The 20,575-nt window shown below is 40.1% G+C and overlaps 2 protein-coding genes and 1 non-coding gene across 4 annotated transcripts in view; 2 read left to right on the top strand and 1 right to left on the bottom strand.

Annotated features, from left to right (window-relative positions):
- Window positions 1-3,207: 3,207 nt before the first annotated feature.
- Window positions 3,208-17,090, top strand: Akap14 (A-kinase anchoring protein 14). 2 transcript variants are annotated; one of them, XM_048797054.1, is made up of 5 exons: window positions 3,208-3,374; window positions 6,456-6,649; window positions 6,730-6,821; window positions 13,715-13,894; window positions 16,219-17,090. In XM_048797054.1, exons 1-5 carry the CDS (start codon window positions 3,217-3,219, stop codon window positions 16,273-16,275), a joined length of 681 nt encoding a protein of 226 aa, XP_048653011.1. In that variant the 5' UTR covers window positions 3,208-3,216; the 3' UTR covers window positions 16,276-17,090. The 2 variants fall into 2 exon arrangements, with proteins under 2 accessions (XP_048653011.1, XP_048653010.1); XM_048797053.1 differs by having other exon boundaries at window positions 13,715-17,090.
- On the top strand, window positions 11,152-11,224 carry Trnaa-ugc. The gene has a single exon. It is a non-coding gene; the product is annotated as a tRNA-Ala (tRNA).
- Window positions 17,091-20,575, bottom strand: part of LOC107152993 (NFKB activating protein) — a 21,994-nt gene continuing 18,509 nt past the window's right edge. Inside the window, exon 9 of the mRNA XM_015498514.2 lies at window positions 17,091-20,474. Coding sequence (XP_015354000.1) covers window positions 20,300-20,474 — 175 coding nt within the window. The 3' untranslated portion in view covers window positions 17,091-20,299. The remainder of the gene's footprint in view (window positions 20,475-20,575) is intronic.

Below are 20,575 nucleotides of genomic sequence, written 5' to 3'. Positions count from 1 at the left end.
AAAACTGAGTTCTGATATAGTGTCAGCAACTTTTCATTTCACCAGTTAAGGCCATTTAAAAGAATATCATTTATAATACACCTACTATTAATAATAATAGTAGGAGTAGTATCTAGCCATTAGAGTTTTTGATGTACCAGGCATTGTTCTCAGTGTTCACATGAATTTTCTGAAATTTATGTGAGTTTAATCCTCATTAAAAAAAGAAAAACTACCTTTTGGTCACTAGTCTTGTAGTCAGGATGGGGGAGGAGAGAGAATGAGAATAAAGGAAATCTAAAATTATAAAAGGGGCAGGACACCCCCACTTCCTCGGACACCCAGCTCTGGGGCCCCTACTCTGCGGAGAAGTCTATCTCTGTTCTATCCTTTAAATAATTGCCTAGGCATTTCTTGGGTGTTCAGTCTTCAACATTCCGGAGAAATGTAACTTGGCCCTGATTCTCATCACCAGGATCATCATCCTATTGTCGGTTAAAAGTCAAGAGGTGGACCTGGGTGGAACTCCCTGAAAACCTCTATGGGATCCCCAATAAAACTGGGGTGCAGGAAAGGCACATTATCCATCTCCTCTTTGAGAGGACCCACTCTCTCCCTTACAAGTGTCCCCTTTCCCTTTTCCTATCTCTTTAATAAAACTCATGCCTTGTTACTCTAAAAAAAAAAAAAGAAAAGAAAAACTGGGGCTGGGGTTGTGGCTCAGAGGTAGAGCGCTCACCTGACATGCGTGAGGTACTGGGTTCGATCCTCAGCACCACAAAAATATAAAATAAAGATATTGTGTCCACCTATAACTAATAAAGATATTGTGTCCACCTATAACTAAAAAATAAATATTAAAAAAAGAAAAACCCTAGCTGGGAATGTAGTTCAGTGATAGAGCATTTGTCTAGCATGTATGAGACCCTGCGTTCTATCCCCAGGACCATGAAGAAAAAAAGAAAGATTTTTCTGCCTATGGACAAAGCATCATTAAAGTCTCTCTTCCCAGTGCTGTCATGTCTCCTGAAGAGCCCAAACAGCTGCAGAGGCTCTTCATCAGATGGCTGAGCTTTGAAATAATTAATGAGAATCTAAGAAGCCATTTTGAGCCATGGGGAACACTCATGGACTATGTGGTAACAAGAGACCCAAACACAAAATACTCCAGGGGCTTATCACTTAAGCCACTGCAGAGGAAGTGGATGTAGCCATGTGTGCTAGGCCACACAAGGTGGATGGAAGAGTTGTGGAACCAAAGAGAGCTGTCTAAAGAAAAGATTCTCAAAGAATAGGGGCCCACTTAACTGTGAAAAAGAACTTTGTGGCAGTAAAGAAGATGCAGAAGAACATCATCTATGCAAAAATGGAAGTGACTGCTCATGACTGAGTGAGTCAGCAGAAAGAAGAGGGGCTTTGCTATTTTTTTGGGGGGGACGGGTACCAGGGATTGAACTCAAGGGCATTCAACCACTGAGCCACATCCCCAGCCCTATTTTGTATTTTATTTAGGGACAGAGTCTCCCAGCTCAGGGCTTTGCTTTTGTAACCTTGGACAACTATGACTGTGGATAAGATTGTCATTCATAGAAACCATACTATGAATGGCCACAACTGTGAAGTGAAGAAAGCGCCGTAGAAGCAAGAGATGGTTAATGCTTCATTTAGCCATAGAAGTCAAAGTGGTTCTGGAAACTTTGGTGGTAGTCATGCAGGTGGCTTTGGTGACAATGACAATTTTGGTCATGGAGGAAACTTCAAGTGAGTATGGAGGCTTTGATGGCAGCTGTGGGGGTGGTGGATATGGTGGAAACATGGATGGCTACAATGGATTTGGTAATGATAGAAACAGTTTTGTTTGTTTATTTATTTATTTATTTTTGGTAGTGGGGATTAAACCCAGGGGTGTTTAACTACTGAGCCACATCCTCAGTCCTTTTTATTTTTTATTTTGAGATAGGTTCTTGCTATGTTGCTGAGGCTGGCTTTGAACTTGCGATCCTCCTGCTTCAGCCTCCCAAGCCTCTGGGATTGCCACTGTGCCTGGCTAGAAACAGTTTTGGANTGGTGGGGGTGGGGGGGCAGTACTCACTGAGTACAGGGTCTCACTGAGTTGCTTAGTGCTTCGCTTTTGCTAGGGCTGGCTTTGAACTTGAAAGCCTCCTGCCTCAGCCTCCTGAGCCATGGGGATTACAGATGTGTGCCACCACACCCAGCACAAAAGCTTTTAATAAAGATAATTTTGGCTCCCATACTGTTGATTGCTAAATATAATATTGTGATCCTGACACTGAATAAATGTATCTCTTTAAAAAAAATTCCAGCTGGGCATTGTAGCACACACCTATAATCCCAGAAGCTGGGGAAGCTGAGGCAGGAGTTCAAAGCCAGCCTCAGAAACTTAGCGAAACTCTTGTCTCAAAATAAAAAATAAAAAGGGCTGGGGATGTAGCTCAGTGTTAAGTGCCCCTGAGTTCAATGCCTATTACCAAAACCAAAAGAAAACAACAAAAATAAAAACAAACAACAATGACAACAAAAATCCACTCCAAAATCCTATTCTTTAGGTATTATCATCATCCCCACTTTATAGACAAGTAAACTGAGAAAGATAAGTGTTAAGTAAATTGTTCCTGAGTCTGTGCTGATAACCATTATAGTATACTCTCTCATGCTTGATTCACAAAAGACTTTTTTTCCAGTGCTGGGGATGGAACCCAGGGCCTCACACAGGCCAGGCAAGCATTCTACCATTGAGCCACATCCCCAGTCCAAAAAACGTCTTTAAAAATAGTCAATGGCACAGGGGAGGTTCTAACCTTAGAATTTGGAAATGAAAAAGTAAATGACCCTGGTTAATGATGCAGACAACTCTGGGTTTGAGTTTGGGCAATTTATTTAACACTCTTTGGGCCTTGTTTTGTTCATCTATAAAATGAAAGTACAGATACCTATCTCATGGTGCTGTTATAAGGTATAGATAATTTATCATTAAAGGTTTAATACTGTGACTGGCATATCATCAGGATGCCCAATGCATACCAGCTGAGAAATGCAACATTACTAGTCCTCCTGGCACAGCCCTGCAAGCTCATCTCCTGCTGGGACGAAGTGGGTATGGCTCCTATGACTTAGTCCTGTTATATCAAGGTCAGATGGTGGCTGTGACTGGTCTTCCTCCCCTTTCCTTCCCTCCCTCTTTATTTTCCTTTTTTATTAACAGAAGCAGCCAGAAACATGTGGGTTTTCTTCTCATTGGTTGAAACTGGTGTTGCCTTGGCAGCATTTGTAAACATTCCGGCTCTGAATCTTGGGGGAAAAGCTGCTGAGAAATTCCTTCTGAGACTTTCCCTGCTTCTGCTGCTACTGCTTCAAACAAAGATCTGTTCACTCAGGTATGGGGATTCTTAAGGGGTGGGAGATTCCATGAAAAGGATCTGCAATGATTTTTCCTTACTTATCACCCAGACCTCAAACTTGACCGTGCCCCCATTTCTTCCCACCCATCCTGCTCACCTAGCCTCTTATTAGAAAGGGAAGGGGGGAAAAAGAACTAGAAGAAGCCAGTTGGAGGGATGGTCAAGAATGATATACAGATGTGTGAGGATAAAACCTGAGCTTCTTTCTGAGCCCTGCTCCCCAACTGCCCCCTTCTGCTGGGGCATATGGCTTCCTGGGGAAGATCTTAAGGTGATCCTTCCATGTTTAAAGCCCCTAGCTCATTTGCTTGGTGTTGGAGATCACAGATTTGGTTTCTAATCAATCCCTTAAGAGACAATTTACTGAAAGCTAAGTCACCAAATGACCAATTCTCTCAAGGATCAAGATGCTCTAACTCACCAAAGCCTATTGAACTGAAAAAAATTACAAAACCTTTTGGGTGGTTGTCTTTAGCCACAGAATTGATGGCAAATTCCTTTGGCCAAATGGGCATGGCCCAAGGACCAAGGTAAGCCAGTTCTCCAGTGTTGAGGGCTTTCAGATCCCCTTCACACCCATCTTTTAGCCTCTGCCAGTTTTGGAATAGGCAGCCTGGAAAGATTTTATTTCCTTCAGCAAATGATCTTGTCTACCCTCCAGCTACAGTAAGAAGGAATTGGGACAGAGGTATAATGAGCTTAATGGGCTAATATCAAGGTCTAAATGAACACAGGTCAATATTATGATAGGAATATGTAAAGGCTGTTCAAATTATTTTTGGTTGATGGCCATGGGAACCAGTTTGCCTTGTACAGTATCCACCACCCCCTATGACCAACAATGATGTTAAGAAAGGCAACAAGGAGTTGCCCCTCATGAAGGAGGTTCACAGGAGAATGGGTACATTCTGGATGCCAGATGAAAATGTGAGGACAAGGCCCCACCACCCTTTCTGAATCCTGGAGAGAGAAGAGTAGTGTAGTTAATAGCACTGGCTATGGAGCCAGACAGGCTTGGTCTCCTCATTTCTACATGGTAACAAGAGTCCCTCTGTTTATGTCTCAGCATCTCTATAGGAAACTGTTGGCATATTAAAATTAGAATAATTGGTAAGGGGGATATATACAAAGATGTAACTAGAGTACAGGGAAACAAGGGAACATTTTATTTCTCCAGCGCCAGTGATAGTGGGATCCAGTGGGGGTTGATGGGAAAAAATGATTACTCTTACCAAACCAAGAGGTTGTGTGAGACACTGGCCCTAGGTGAAGCTGGAACCTTGTCCAGGAAGTCAGCCACAGGTGACCCTATAGGGGGAGAGCCATCAGGGGATATATAACTTCCACCTCATCCTCCTTCCCTCAGCTTGGTCTTGTGTGGAAACTTCTGGACACCAGAGGGCAATAGAGAGCCTATTTGTGTGATCAGCTTTCCAGGACAGTGATCAGGGAGAGATGGGAAAGGGGAGTGAGTGGATCTGGAAGGGCAAATGGGAGGTATCCAGTGGCTAATATCATAGCCCTGGGGTAACAGCTAAATGAAATGTGGCACATCAATCACCCCCACACTGGAAACTATTATTTACAGAAAAAGTAAATAGCTCCATTTGGAGAGAGACATCTGCTATCATGCAGAACTCCAATATAAGAAATTACCTGCAAGGATTTATAAGTGTGTTGAAAAGAAGTGATTTCTCAGAAGTGAAGAGACTTAGGCAGTAGTACAGAAAGAAAGAGAATCCAAGACTTGAGGAAAAAATATTCAAAGACTAAAAATGTGCCAAGATACCTCTGTGACAGATGAATGTCCATAGCCCTGATAACGCCAATAACATTCTCAAAAGATGTTGATGGCATTTGGAAAACTTTATAATTTTCTTTATAGAATAGGAGCAAATTTTTTTCTTGATGTGGTAAATATCAAATCATATGTGTTATCCTTAATAGTGTAACACCAGAAAACATGCCTACTGAATTCAGAAACAAAAGAAGATTGCTCATTATCTCCATTTCCATTTAACATTGTTTTTTTCTGGAAGTGTCAAAGCTAATACCCATAAAGATATATTTTTCAGGAAAATATATAGTAAAAATGATAATTTCTTGGAGATGGTCTAATTATATGCCTGAAAAGTCCAAGAGGGAAAACAAAACAAAACAAAACAAAACAAAAAACAGAGTCACCAACCCGCCCTCTGCTGCCTTGACTTTTAATTGACTACTGTTTGTGTGTGTGTGGTGCTGGAGATGGAACCCAGGGCCTTGCACAAGGTAGATAGGCAAGTGCTCTACCAGTGAGCTACACCCCCAGCTTGTGAATTCATTATCTTAAAAGAGCCTGTACCCCAGTTGCTCAGAGCAGGGATTGAGGTACTTTTAAAGAATCAATAAGAAATTATTATTTGGACTTCTAGAACTCTAAAGAAGTTAAGAATCATTTTATTACTTTTTTTTAAGTACTAGGGATTGAACATTGAACCCAGGGGTGCTTTACAACTGAGCTACACTCCCAGTCCTTTTTATTTTTTAAAATTTGAGACAGGGTCTCGTTAAGTTGCTGAGGCTGGCCTCAAACTTGTAATTCTCTTACCTCAGCCTCCCAAGGTACTGGGATTATAGGTGTGTGCCACTATGTCCAGTTCTACACATTTTGATGTAAGTCTTCATGGCTTTAAGAATGTGGAAATCCTTGATTTTCAGGAAAATTAGAACCCAGCAGCTAGGTACAAAGTCAAGAAGAGTGAGGTCTCACTCCTACCCCTAACTCCCAATATTCTTCCTAGGGACAACGGCTATTACCTGTGTCATGATTCTTCAAGAGATAGTCTATATTTACTTGAGTGCAACTTCTTTTTTTTTAAAGAAAGAAAGAGAGAGAGAGAGAGAGAGAGAAAGAATTTTTTAATATTTATTTTTTAGTTTTCGGCAGACACAACATCTTTATTTTATGTGGTGCTGAGGATCAAACCCAGCGACAAGTGCATGCCAGGCGAGCGCGCTACCGCTTGAGCCACATCCCCAGCCCCAGAGAGTAACTTCTTGAGTGTCTTTATCCAGGCAAAAGAAAATGGATGCATCTGAAATACCCAAAAGTCGGAAGGTAATGTTTTTGGGTAAGGATTCTGAAACCAATGCAACAACGTCTATGATGACAGCAATGATGGAGGACATACAAGACAACAGAAATGTGACTGAAGTAGCTCTGGCTCTGGTTGAGGATGCCATCGCTGTTGCCGTTCAGTTTGTGGAAGGTAATAATCCTGTTTGGTTGCCTGAAGAATTGTTTCATGGCAACTACCAGGCAACTAACAAATCCATGCCTTGTTTGCAGAAGCTAGAAACCCCATCAAAAACATCAAGTGGATTACTCATGGTGAATTCACAGTAGAAAAAGGCCGTAAACAAATTGAGAAGTTTGTTTTGGTAAGTTAGTTAAAAGGGCCCTTGTTTGATCAAAAGTTTGAGGTCCAGAAAACCTAGGTAATGACATCAAAGGTGACTAGATTAAGTAAGCATTGTCTCCATCTGGGTTCCAAAATCAAGGTGGGTTAGTCTTTGAAGGTAAAAAGCTTAATCATATTGCTCTGTGTTTGTATCATCTTAACTTGATATTGCCCTAGAGGGAAAAAAAAGACAACTAGCATTTCCCATTAAGCAAATTGTTCCTGCTATTGCATTCAGTGGGGTCCAGTGGCTCCCAACTTCACTATGCTCATACTAAAAGAGTGGATGTGAGTGGATCAAGTGCATTTTTGTATGTGTGATGCTAGGGATATAACCTAGGGCTTCACTCATTCAAAGCACACACTCCACCACTGAGCTACATCCACATCCCCAGGAACAAGTGTCTTTTTGCTACAGCTTTGGAATGTATTGCCCAGATGGTAAGATGTACATGTCCATCAGTTCCCCCTCCCCACTTGTGTCCAGCTCTGATCCCTCTATGTCTTTTCCTGGCAGATTTCAGAGGAAGATCTTGGGTTGCTTTGCTTAATTGGCAGGTACCTAAAGAAATAAGGCTTGAAATCTCTCGTTGTACTTCCACAGAGGAGAAACCATTTGAAACTGATGGAGGTGAACTCACCTATTCCTAAGACAAGTTTCCAGCTGTGTTGTTCCTCTGGCCAGGCCATTAGACTACATTCTTTGGAGCAGTTTCCTAGGCCCTAGAGAGACCCTGGTCAGGTGGTTCTGAGGAAAGGACAGGCATTTCTGGTTCTACACTCTCCCTCTGTGCTCCAGTAGCACCTTTCACTGTTCTCATCAAGAGGGGTAGAGCATGGTGAGGAGGAATGAAGTATTAGTTACTCTGGGGCCTTCCTGCTCTACAACATGTCTCCATTTGAGGTTGGGCAAAGACCTCTGTCTGTTGCAGTCAGGGCTCCTAAATCAGACTGGAGTGGGACAGAGAAAGCAGGTGAACTTTCTTTTGGAAATCACACTGGCCATTCTGATTAAAGGCAAAGTGAGGGCTGGGGTTGTGGCTCAGTGGTAGAGCACTTGCCTAGCTTATGTGAGGCACTGGGTTTGATTCTCAGCACCACAAATAAATAAAAAATAAAGTTATTTTTTAAAAAAGGGAAAGTGAGTTCTGATGATGGCCTAAAAGATATAAAGTTATCCGAACCCCTGCTCCTTTCTCACCACTTATGAGTCTGACTCCATCGGCAACTACCTTCTCCCTTTTTATTTTCCCCACTTCAGCCTCCCACCTCCTTGCTGTTTTTTAATTTCCAGGTATGTTCTTGCCCTGATCTTTGCATTCACTGTCTGCTCTGCCTGGAACTCTCTCAAGATATATTTTCATGGCTCACTGCTTTACCTCTCTTTAGATCTTTGTTAAAATGCCACGTGTTCATCAAGGCCTTTCCTGGCCACTTCACTGAGAATTGCAATCTTCTCCCTTTCTCTGATTCATTCCTCTCTCAGCACTTATCTCTACCAGAGACCATCAGATAATATGGACAATGAAGGCTGAGATCACTGCTGTCCCTGGCCCTAGCAACATCAGCTACACAGTGGATGCTCAATAAATCTGTGTTGAATATATGAGTGGATTTATTATCTCATTACCATTATTTCTTCATAGATGAAAAGCCAGGGGTCAAAATATTTGTCTCAACTACTTTGAGGCCTATTGTGAGGATAGAGTCAATTAGAAAGAAGATGACTAAAAAGCTAAAAGCTCTATATAACTCATGATAAAAAGGAACCTTGTTCCCGGCTCCACTAATACAGTGAACCTGAGAAGTGAGGTCTACTATCTAGGTGCCAGGCATTTCTTTCTTCTTCTTCTCCGTCTCCGTCTCCTTCTACTTCTCCTCCTTTTTCCTCCTCCTCCTCATCCCCCTCCTTTTTTTTTTTGTATGTGGATTGAACCCAGGTGCTTAACCACTGAGCCAAATCCCCAGCCCTTTTTATTTTTTTTATTTCAAGACAGGGTCTTGCTAAATTGCTTAGGGCCTCACTAAGTTGCAGAGGCTGGCTTTGAACTTGCAATCCTTTTGCCTCAGCCTCCCATGCCACTGGGATTACAGGCATGCACCACTATGCCTGGCAGTGCCAGGCATTTCTTTTTTTAATTTAAAAAAAATTGATCTTTTTAGTTATACATGACAGTAGAGTGTATTTTAACATATCATACATATATGGAGTACAACTTCCCATTCTTGTGGTTGTACATGATGTGGAGTTACACTGGTCTGATTCATTCTACTTTCTTTTCCATTCCTGTCCCCCCTCGCTTCCCCCACTCTGCCCTGTCCAATCTGGTGAACCTTCCCTTCTCCCCCCACCCCACTGTAAGTCAGCATCGGCATCAGAGAGAACATTCTGGCTTGGGTTTTTGGGGACTGGCTTATTTCACTTAGCATGATAGTCTCCGGGTCCATCCATTTACCAAATGCAAGGCATTTCTTTTCTTTTTTTTTAATAGACCTTTACTTTTATTTATTTATATGTGGTGCTGAGAATCGAACTCAGGGCCTCACACGTGCTAGGCAAGCACTTTACCACTGAGCTACAACCCCAGCCCCCAAATGCAAGGCATTTCTGATGGTGAGTTTTCTTAAGCTTATTGTCAGTTTCTCAGAGTTTACCACATAATAGGGGATGGTCAATTAGGTGATGATCATTTGCTAACCATTGCTATGTGCCAAGCACTCCAAGCACTTCACCATGTATTATCTCATTTAGTCCTCACAACAAACCTGTACATAGGTATATCAATGACCATTTTATAGATGAGGAAATGTGAGGTATCTGCATTCCTTTCTATTTTTTTAAAAAAATATTTTTAGTTGTAGATGGACACAATACCTTTAGTTTTTTATGTGGTATTGGGGACCGAACCCACTGCCTCATGCATGCTAGGCAAGGATTCTACCACTGAGCCACAACCTAAGCCCTGCAGTCCTTCTTATTTTGAGACAGGATCTTGCTAAGTTGCTGAGGCTGGCCTCAAATATGTGATCTTCCTGCCTCAACCTCCTGAGTTGAGTTACTGGGATTACAGCCCTGTGCCATCTCATTTCCTAATTGTCTGATATATTCTTTTGTTGTTTGCTTGTTTATTTGTTTTTGTGGTGCTGGGGACCAAATCCAGGGCCTTGTACATGCCAGGCAAGTGCACTATCACTAAACTACACCCACAGCCCCCATCTAATATATTCTTTCTACCCTAATAATAAAATTATTTTTGATGACAATAGTTTTATCATCAATGAAAATCCCTAAAATGCAAATTCAAAAGATTTCAAGGTGTTGCAATGTGAATAAGAATGATTAGACCTGGTATCAGAAAGCTTGTGCATTTGTGGGGGTAGGGATAGTATACTCATATATTGCCAGTGAGCACAACGATTTATTTATTCTTTTCAGAAACATAATCTGGCAATGAGAATATACAAGTGTGTGTGTGTGTGTGTGTGTGTGTGTGTGTGTGTGTGACAGATATCATTAAGTTGCTGAGGCTGACCTCAAACTTGCAATCCTCCTGAGTCAGACTCCTGAGTAGTTGGGATTACGAGCATGTGCTACCACTCCTAGCTTTACAAGTGGGTTCTCTTTTATTATTATTATTATTAGTTATTTATGGACCTTTATTTATTTGTTTATATGTGGTGCTGAGAATTGAACCCAGTGCCTCACACGTGCTTGGCAAGTGCTCTACCACTGAGCCACAACCCTAGCCCCACAAATGGGTTCTTTTTTTTTTTACATTAGTCTTTTTTTAAATTTATTTTTTAGTTTTAAGTGGACACAATATCTTTATTTTACATTTATATGGTGCTGAGGATAGAACCCAGTGCCTCAAGCATGCTAAGCAAGCACTCTACCATTGAGCCACAACCCCAGCCCCCAAGTGGGTTGTTTATTAAAAAAAATAGAAAATTCCCATCATCTAATACAGTTCTTTTTATAAATAAAAATAAGACATTATTTTCAAAACCCAGTGAACAAAAAGACACAAAGTAGAAAATGAAAGCTTCCCCTCCACTGCCAGGATGCCCAGTTCTATTCTCCCAAAGGTCATTTACTATAGATAACAGTTTTGTGCATGTAATTCCAGGTGCCTGTTGGTTTTGTGGGTCCAATAATAAGTAAATGACTAAGCCATCCATGGTAGAGTGACACAGTGACATACTGTTTCCTGGAAGTGAGTATATGAAGTGGTATTATATAAACATTACAAAACATAAGGATAACATACACATTCACTGGAAGTACATAAAAATCAGAGCCCTAGGGGTCTGGTGATATAGCTCAGTTGGTAGAGTGCTTGCCTTGCATGCACAAGGCCCTGGGTTCAATCCCCAGCACCACCCCCCAAAAAACAAAACAAAACAAAAAACAGGGGCCTGCATAATGATAAAAATGGGAAGAGACCGGCCTAATGGGAATAGTTGAATTTAATGTCAATCTAAGGCTGCCTTAGTTCATGAAAGGGAAAAAATACACAAAGAGCCAAGCTCAGAAGAAGAACTCTTAAAATTGAAGCATCTGGTGGGGTGGAAAAAAACACTGAGCTGGCTGCTTTGATCCCTGGGTACCATCCAGGTGTCATGTTAGAATGTCTCTACTCAAGGACCCAGAATTCTCATCTGCAATGTAAGGGGCTTTGTTAGATTATCTCTAGGGACCATTCCAGTGCTATGAAGTCTGTGATTGTGTGAAAGATTAAATTTTAGAGCTAAAAACATATATTAAGTAATATAAAAAGGTTAAGGGGAAATAAGTTAAGCTTCACTGGGCTACAAGGGGTTGACTGTTGGGCTTCTTCATGAAAAGGCATGATATATCAGGAGGCTGAGGCACGAAGCAACTCAGTGAGACCCTGCCTCTAAATAAAATACAAAGTAGGGTTGGGGATGTGGCTCAGTGGTTGAGCAGCCCTGAGTTCAATCCCTGGTACCAAACAAAAAAGGATGATATATGAAAGAAGACACAGTTTCTGATCTCAAGAAATCTAGATTCCCATGGTTCTCTCTGGCCAACTAGATATGAGTTGGAAACAAACCAAAGCAGATCAGCCTACTTTTTACAAAAGAGGGCCTGAAATCTTTTTGCCATCTGCTTCCCCACATTCCTTTCCCATATCACTGGGATTGTTAGATATCCTGCTTCCTACTTACATTTGTTCTTTGATTCAGAAGCTTCCTGTACCTCAGTAGCCCAAGGGGATTCAGTTGGAATTTTTGTTGTTGTTGTTGTTGTTGTTTTGTGGCCCTGGTAATGGACAGGGCCTCTTACATGCTATGCAACTGCTCTACCACTGAGCTACATCCCCAGCCTGAATTTAACTTTTGGAATATCTATTACATTCAGGTCCTGTGCTAAGAATCAGGGCTGCATTATGATTTCTATGCACTATTCTCCCATATATACACTATACTTTTTTAAATGGCATCCTGCCACATTGCCCAAACTGGTCTTGAACTCCTGGACTCAAGCAACCCTCCTGAGTCATCCTCCAGTCCAGGCTGCCCTCTTCCTTTTGTGGGATCCTTTCTCAAATTTTTAGTTTAAGACAACATCATTATAAAGATGACATCGGCCCTAAAAGTTCATTTCTTTCTTCTCACTTTATTTTTATTTATTATTTTTTGGGGTACTAGAGATTGAATTTGGGGTACTTAACCAGTAAGTCACATCCTCAGCCCCCCCTTTTTATTTTGGTACCAGGGATTGAACTCAGGGGCAGTCAATCACTGAGCCACATCCCCAGCCCTATTTTGTATTTTATTTAGAGACAGGGTCTCACTGAGTTGCTTAGCACCTCACTTTTGCTGAGGCTGACTTTGAACTCATGATCCTCTTGCCTCAGCTTCCCGAGCAGCTGGGATTACAGGTGTGTACCACTGTGCCTGTCTAGCCCTTTTCATTTTTCATTTTGAGACAAGGTTTAAGTTGCTTAGGGCCTTGCTAAGTTGCTGAGGTTGGTCTTGAGCTGTGGTCCTCCTGCCTCAGCCTTCCGAGTCGCTGGGATTACAGGCATGCACCACTGTGCCCATTTCTTCTGATTTTAAAAGAAAAAAAAGTTTTGTGGGCTTTCAATGTATTGTGGGCCCAAGATGCTATGCCCATTATATATTATGGATAATTTAATCCTGCCATAATGTTTAATATGGATACTACAGTGAACACTGCTTCTCATCACTGGAGTACAGAGGGGAGTGTCAAATGCAATAAGAGAGGCAGAAAACAGATCCTATGAGTGTTAGATATTCTAAGGTCTTCTGTTTATTGACTTCACTAGTGCTTTGGAAAGGAGAAGCTTTTCCTATGGTGCAAACAGCATCATCCCTTTCTGAGGGATATGGATTATCCTATTGCCTGACTTCTTCTTCTGCTCTTATTTTATAAACCATCTCTAGCTGTGATCAAGGAGCCTCATTCCTTTCTAGTCACACCTGTAGGTCTCCTGAGATGGGGCAAGCAGAACACGTGTTCTAATCACTCTTTAATTATTTTCCAATTAACCACAATTCCAATTACACACCCAAGTAAGGGTGTGGAGCAGCCTGTGGCTGTGTATATGTACACGTACACTTCAGAGGGTGTGCCCCTCCAGTCTAAAGCCCAATTTCAAGTGATATGTGCATTATTTTTTTAATTTCATTTCAGCTTCACCTTTTCACACCCCCACTGTGGAGATAACTGAGAGTTGATTCTAGTTTGACTCCCAATAAAAAAAAAAATGCAAGGACTCCGGAACAGGGCTGCAACCCTGACTGTTATGCACTGCTTTTATCAAAAGTGCTTGAGTAGAAGTCTGCCTTTCTTTGTCTGTGAGCTTTCTTTTTTCTATGAAGCAGACTTGGGAGTACCAAAGCCGCTGGGTGCACTACACAGAGTTTATAAAGAAGGAAGAGCTAAGTCACACCTTCCGCTATATCTACTGCGTGCGTTGGAGCATCCCAACAGCTCAGGTACCCATGCCGCGAGTCAGTGCCACTGCCTACTTCACCATCAAGATCAACAAAAGCAAACCTCCGGTAAGCTCTTCCTTTGATGCTCTGTTCCCCACAGTGAAGCTTCAAGGAGAATGGAGATGTCTTTAGTCAAATTTATCAATGATGCCCTCTTTGCAAAATTTAATTATCATATTTCTGTCCTCATCTTACTTGGCCCATCTGCAGCACTTGTCCTACCTGATTATTCCCTCCTCCATGAAACTTCCCACTTGGTTTCTAGAAGAATACACTCTTCTGGTTTTCATCCTGCTTCACTGACCATACATTCTCTATCAGTCTCCATTGCTATCTCTGCCTCACACCAACTTCTACATGTAATGTGTTCCAAAACTCAAGTCTTAAATCCCTTTCCTTTACTCACTTCCATAGTTATCTCGATCAGTCTTGAAAAATGTCACCAAGAGCTTGTGGTTCCCAAATTTACAGCTCAAGTCCAGATCTCTCCCACTTGGAGGTATAATAAATATTTCATTTATTGTGTTTAAAATTAAACTTTCAATTTTCCATTCCAAATCTGAGCTACATACAGTCTTCCTTGTCTCAGCTGATAGCCAAATTCTTGGTGTCATCCTTGACCCTTTCTTTTCTCTCACACTCCTCAACCAATCCATTAAGAAATCCAGCTGACTCTACCTTCAAAAACATACCCAGCGCCCCACAATTTCATACCAGTCCATTTGTACCACCCTCTTCCAAGACACCATCCTCTTGCACCAAGATTATTTCAACAGCTTCCAAACCAGTCTCTCTGCTTCTGTCCTTGCCATCAATGTGCCTCTTTTCTATATAGCAATCAGCCAGTGAACCTCATCAAGTGAATTTCTGTCACTCCTCTGTTTAAAACTTTCCAAAAGTGCTTTTCCAATTCTAAAGCACATACAAAGTACTTGGTAATATGGAGATTCTGATTCAGCAGGTCAGGGGTAAAACTTGGGATTCTGCATCACTAACAAGTCTCCAGGCAGTGCTCACACTGCAGGTCCAGAGACTTATATTTGCATATCAAATGGCTACAAGGCCTTGTGTGATCTGGTCCCTTGTTTTATCTGCTTTCCCACTACCCCTTCCACTAACTTACTCTGTTCCAACCCCTCTGATCTTGCTGCTTCTCAAGTAAGCCAGGTATAGTCCTGCCTCATGGACTCTGCACTTGCTGTGCCATTTGACTAGAATACTCTCCTCTACCTACATGCATTGTGTAGTTGTCTACCCCCTCACCTTCTCTCCTGCACTTTCTTTCTGTTCCATCCCATCCCCCATCCCCCATGCTTTTTCTTCATTACATTTTATTACCTTCAAATATTCTGTATCATCAATTATTTTGTTCTTGTCTGTTCCACCAGAATGTAAGTTCTATAAGGGCAGGGATGTTTGTCTTGCTGAAAAACAAGACCTGGCCAAAAAAAAAAAAAAATATATATATATATATATATTGAAGGAATGACTGCTTGTAGCCACTAGGTAGACCACAAATAGCATGTTGACTTGAGAGTTGGTGTGAAAGGAGCCAAAATAACACCCATGATTCCAGGAGAAAGGGCCTCAGAGGAGCAGGGCTGGTACCAAGCATAATGCTTGGAACATAACAGACATGAAAAATGTTATTTTCCCTTTGTCTTCCCATCCTTTCTCAAAAGTTGCCTGAGCTCTGATCTGACTTTAAGGCTTTATATATGGATCATATCATCAGTGAGCCAACTATGTCCCCTACTCATTCTATTCCAGAACACATGTATCTTCAGCTGAAGTAATCTAAAGAGGTACAATAGATGGAGAGTTCAATTCTGGTCATATATCCCTCCATCAGTTGTCTTGCTCTGAAAGTCAGAGATTTTGAAGTAAGGCTGGTGGAAATGATCCAGACCATACTGGAGACAATATATAGATAGTCTTGGGAAGAAGGCTCTTGCTCAATATTCCAGGCATCATTCTGGAGGTCAGATTGGGAGGGGAACATTGAGACATTATGACTTATATTTCATTATGTTTTCAAACCTTGTTCATTTATATTATTTCCATCTGATGTCATTCTTCAGAGGTAGAGATTGTCAGCTGAGTAAACTGAAGCATATAAAGAAAGTAAATGAACTCCTTAGGCTCCTATTAATAAACAGCATAATCCTCTGACAACCTGTCTCCAACTTTGTGGCAATTCTTAAGATATTTTTTGCCAAAAAGATCTTTTTTTCAGATAGATTTGAAGTGACAAAGAACTACCACTTAGAGGTTCCCACTTTATAATTAGGACGAATTCTGGAAATTCAAGAGTATCTAGAGAAGAGTAGGGAGGGAATTAAGAGTCGGTATGTTCAGTCTACACTGACAGTTGTCCTTCTTTCTCTTAGGATACACCCATTGATGTCTCTTATATCTTTGAGGGCCATTCATTAGTTCTAAGGTAATGAACATTTGGAGACATATTTTGAAAGGGTGGGGAAAAGGTCATTATACTCCAGGAATCCAGAAGACCCACAGCCAGATAATTCACGTAATAGTCATTTATCTTCTTTGGACCTACCCTATTAGAATGAACTAAAACTAGAATTCTGCCATTGGTCTAGAACACTTTTCCTTAGTGTCTGGTTTTGCAATAATTAGAAACTTGAGGGGCTGGGGATATAGCTCATTTGGTAGAGTGCTTGCCTAGAATTCACAAAGCCCTGGGTTCAATCTCCAGCACCACCAAAAAAATAATAATAATAATTAGAAACTTGAGGATTATTTGCTGGAATAGGGTGGGTAAAAAAGCCGGTCATGTCTATTGTTTCTATAAGAAACTTCAAAATTACATGGAGTTATATCATGTATTAAATAATCCCTTTATCTGTATAGTAGCTCTCTTAAAGATCTTTACATGTAAGCTCATTAATCCTTTTGTTGATTGGGTCCAAAAAACAGTAACGAATAGAGAGAACCCTGCCACCCTCTCTACTTACTCTCTCCCTGGCAAAAAAATGGCTTATTGCTCACTAGGAATATAACAGTAAATCCCTGGTTCAATTTTTTTTTTTTTAATTTTAAAAGCATTTGGTGTTTGTTTTTCTTCCTCTGTAGACCAGGAATGGCTCGCTTTCGAGAAAAATGGCCGAGGGACATTATTGAGGCCAAAAATCTTTTAATGGAGTCAATCACCTTCTAAATTCAATTGTCTGAATCTTACAGAATGTTTTAGGATTGTTTTTCTAATCCAAATATATTAAAAATACAATACAGCACATCGAACCACAGAATATTTATTGAATAATAAACTTGCGGCATACAATCCAGCTGTAATTTTTTGCATTCATTTTTCCATTCAACTTCCATCACATTAGCAGATTAACTAGTATGTTTCTAAAAGATTTTATTATCCCTCTATGCATCCTTTAGATCCTTGCAAGCAGAGAGCTGAATTTAGAGAGGTGCTAAAATTCACCTCTCAGACCAAACTAAGATTAGTACTTGGCTTCTTGTTTCCCCTCTGCACTTAAGTCTCCAGCCCAGACACACCTTTTATGGACACAAGTGGGAATCAAAAAAAAAACAAGGCAACAGTTTTACAGTTTATAGTATAACCAGTTTGAAGGGTTCCCTTCCTCATAGGCCCATTCATTTATAGTGAGTTAAATCTCACTGCTAAATAATACATTTTGAAACTCTGCAACCTGGCATGATGCCTTCCTCAACTTACCACTTTACTTACATTAGCAGCTGGGTGGCTTGAGGATGGGGGTGGGAGGATAATGACACAGGGATGGGTTCAGTTACTATCCTCACTTATTTTTTGTCTTCCTATCCTCACACCAGATTATCACTTGTTTCTAATTTTCCTGTGAGACTCCCTTGTCTGGTTGCCAAATTTTAAAACACCAAAGACAAAATTACATTATACTCTGAGTGACTACTTACAAGTACTTTAGAATACATATTTACAAAGACAAACACTGGAAAGAAACACAAAATACAAATGATAATTGATGGGAAGGAACTGTAATTTTTCTTCCTTATTTTTTTACTATTATATTTGTACAATAAATTAAAAAGGAGGGATAATCTTATCAGAGCAATAGACATGAGGTGGGAAACTAGATAAGTTTTCTTGGAGAACAAAAAAAAAATATATATATACACACACACACACACACACACACACACACACACACATATACATTTAAAATACAATAGCCTTACTATTGACTTGATGGCTCAAGTGACTAAGCATAGTTTGAAGCATTAACTGTAATAAGCTGAAAATGAAATACTTTTAGCCCTTTTATTCTTCCCTTTACTTCCCCAAAGAATATGCTACCAAAACAATTCTTTGGCAGATGTTTCCTATACAAACCCCGATGAAAGGAATGGTAAGGTTCTGAAATAAATACCTTTTCTTTCATTTACTCAACAAACAGTCGTTGAGCATCTACTCTCTGGAGGACACAAAAGAATCAAATAAAAATTCACAATATTTGGATATCACAAAATTGCTACTGTTAAAACTACCATGCCAACTAAAAATAATGTCCTGGGGCTGGGGTTGTAGCTGAGTGGTAGAGTACTTGCCTAGCACGTGTGAGGCACTGGGTTCGATCCTCAGCACCACATAAAACATAAATAAAGATATCGTGTCCATCTATAAGTAAAAAATATTTTTTAAAAAATAACGTCCTTAGAGAATAAAACTTTTAAGTGGGAATTATAAACTTTAGGTTTTATTTTATAAGGAAGTAAATGGATTAAGACAAGTTTGGGAACTTGGTTCTGTTTTTCTTTTGCAATACTGGGGACTGGACACAGGGTTGCTTTCCTACCGAGCTACATCCCCAGCCCTTTTTATTTATTTATTTTTTATTTTGAGACAAGGTCTTGCTAAAGTGCTGAGGCTGACCTAGAACTTGTGATCCTTCTGCTTCAGCCTCCAGAGTTGTTAGGATTACAGTCATGTGCCACTGTGCTCAGCTCTAGTTTCCTTTTAACTTTAGGAAACTACAGATTTATTAGGCTCAGCAAAATGGATAAATACAAATCCCTTCAAGTTCAGGGGTCATGAATGTTGTTACATGCGACAGCTGTTTAGTTCAGTAGTTGTGGGTTAAAAGTAGACATTTTCTTAGAACATACAGAAAAACCTGTGCTCTATACTATGAAATATGACTGCTTTACTTATAAATTCCTTAAAGAAAAACCACTTTAAACTATTATAAGGAGAGAGGGCATTTAAAAATAGCACAGTCTGAATTTACCCATCACCCAGTAACCTAAATTCATCCTATGTACATAATAACAACACAGATCAAACAGTTTCCAACCATAACAAGTCAAAATTTCCATTGCCCCTCCCCTTTTACACTTGTGACCTAACTAAAATTGAACAAAATAAGGGAAGGAAAAATATTATGATCACAATTTTTACTTTAAAAAATGTGATGAAATAAGGGCCTTTTATACAAAGTTAAGAATTAAAATGAATGATAGATATAAAAACATAAACTGAAAGCTTTAACCATGCTTAAAATGAAATCTACCTATTACATAAAGGATAGGGTTAAAAAAGTTTAATATCATTTTATCTACATCTATTTGAAACAACTAAGTTAAAATACTATATTTTTCCCATCAGTACTCTTGACCGTAGTTGACTCTCACTCTTTTTAGATGTTATCTTATCATTAAAGTACAACTTAGAAATACTAATTTATATTGGCATAGCAATAAATTTCCCAAGACTTTATATTTGAGAGAACTTTTTGTTTCTTGCAGTACTGAAGATCAAATTCAGGGCCTTACACATGCCAAGCACCAGCTGCTCTACCACTGAGCTATACCCCCAGCCCCTAAAATAACTATTTTTAAGTAATTTATTAGGAATTCCACCTAATGTTCACATTTTCAATTCAACAAATCCATAGGCTAGTATGCATGTTGGCTTGTTAGTTTTAGAATGGAGGTAGGGACTTAAACCAAAATTACATTAATTCCTGGGCAGACTGTATATTGCATTATACAAGTCAGTTTTCAAATTCCAGATTTTCTTTTTTCAGCAAAGCCTTCATTTTGTTAACAAAAATAGCCTCCTATATAGCTTCTATCAAGTCCATTTATAACACATTCAACACAGAGGAATGATCATTTCCCACAAGTTCAGTGGGATGGGGGAGAGCATCATGTAGAGCCAATAGTAGCACCGAACCATGGCATGTGATTAAGGTTTCTCATCTCACTGATTCTTTCTCTCTATGCCACCTCCCCTAATACAGTAGGATTTCACTCATATTTTGGATTTTTAAACCAGAAAGTTGTAAGTCAATCCAAAATAAAGAAAGAGTTAAATAGAAGGCACAGTAGCACTGTAAAGCTTTTTCAGAGCATAATAATCTTTTTGTGTATATGTATGGAACCCAGGCTTTCTTTTTTGTTATTAAAAATATCTGCTGAGCAATCGGAAAATCCTCATTTGTCATCCTTTCCTTTGGTCTTTCTGTATACCATCTCTCGAAAACTGGCCAGAATCTTGTTCTCTCTCTTTCGTCTTTCTTCTTGGTTAAAGGATGCAAGGGCTCTCTTCTCATCAGCACTATAGATCTGGTTCTCTTTCCGCAGTCGCACAGCCTCCATTCGGCGATGCCTGGAGATAATTTTATTTTTGGCTTAATTTCTCAGTAATTCTTCTCACAGAATATCCTCATTAATCTTTTCTTAATAATACCATTTTTTTTTTTTTTTTTG

Source organism: Marmota marmota, unplaced genomic scaffold (assembly GCF_001458135.2).
Source record: "Marmota marmota marmota unplaced genomic scaffold, marMar, whole genome shotgun sequence".
Classification (NCBI taxonomy): domain Eukaryota; kingdom Metazoa; phylum Chordata; class Mammalia; order Rodentia; family Sciuridae; genus Marmota; species Marmota marmota.
Note: the sequence above shows the minus strand (reverse complement) of the source record. Positions and strands in the feature narration are given on the sequence as shown.

Bases quoted from the DNA above. Each gene is read 5' to 3' on its own strand.
- Akap14 (XM_048797053.1), top strand. From the start codon at position 3,217: ATGTGGGTTTTCTTCTCATTGGTTGAAACTGGTGTTGCCTTGGCAGCA. The intron at 3,375-6,455 runs GTATGGGGATTC...GTCTTTATCCAG, and splicing joins ACAAAGATCTGTTCACTCAG to GCAAAAGAAAATGGATGCAT. The intron at 6,822-13,714 runs GTAAGTTAGTTA...TCTATGAAGCAG, and splicing joins AAATTGAGAAGTTTGTTTTG to ACTTGGGAGTACCAAAGCCG.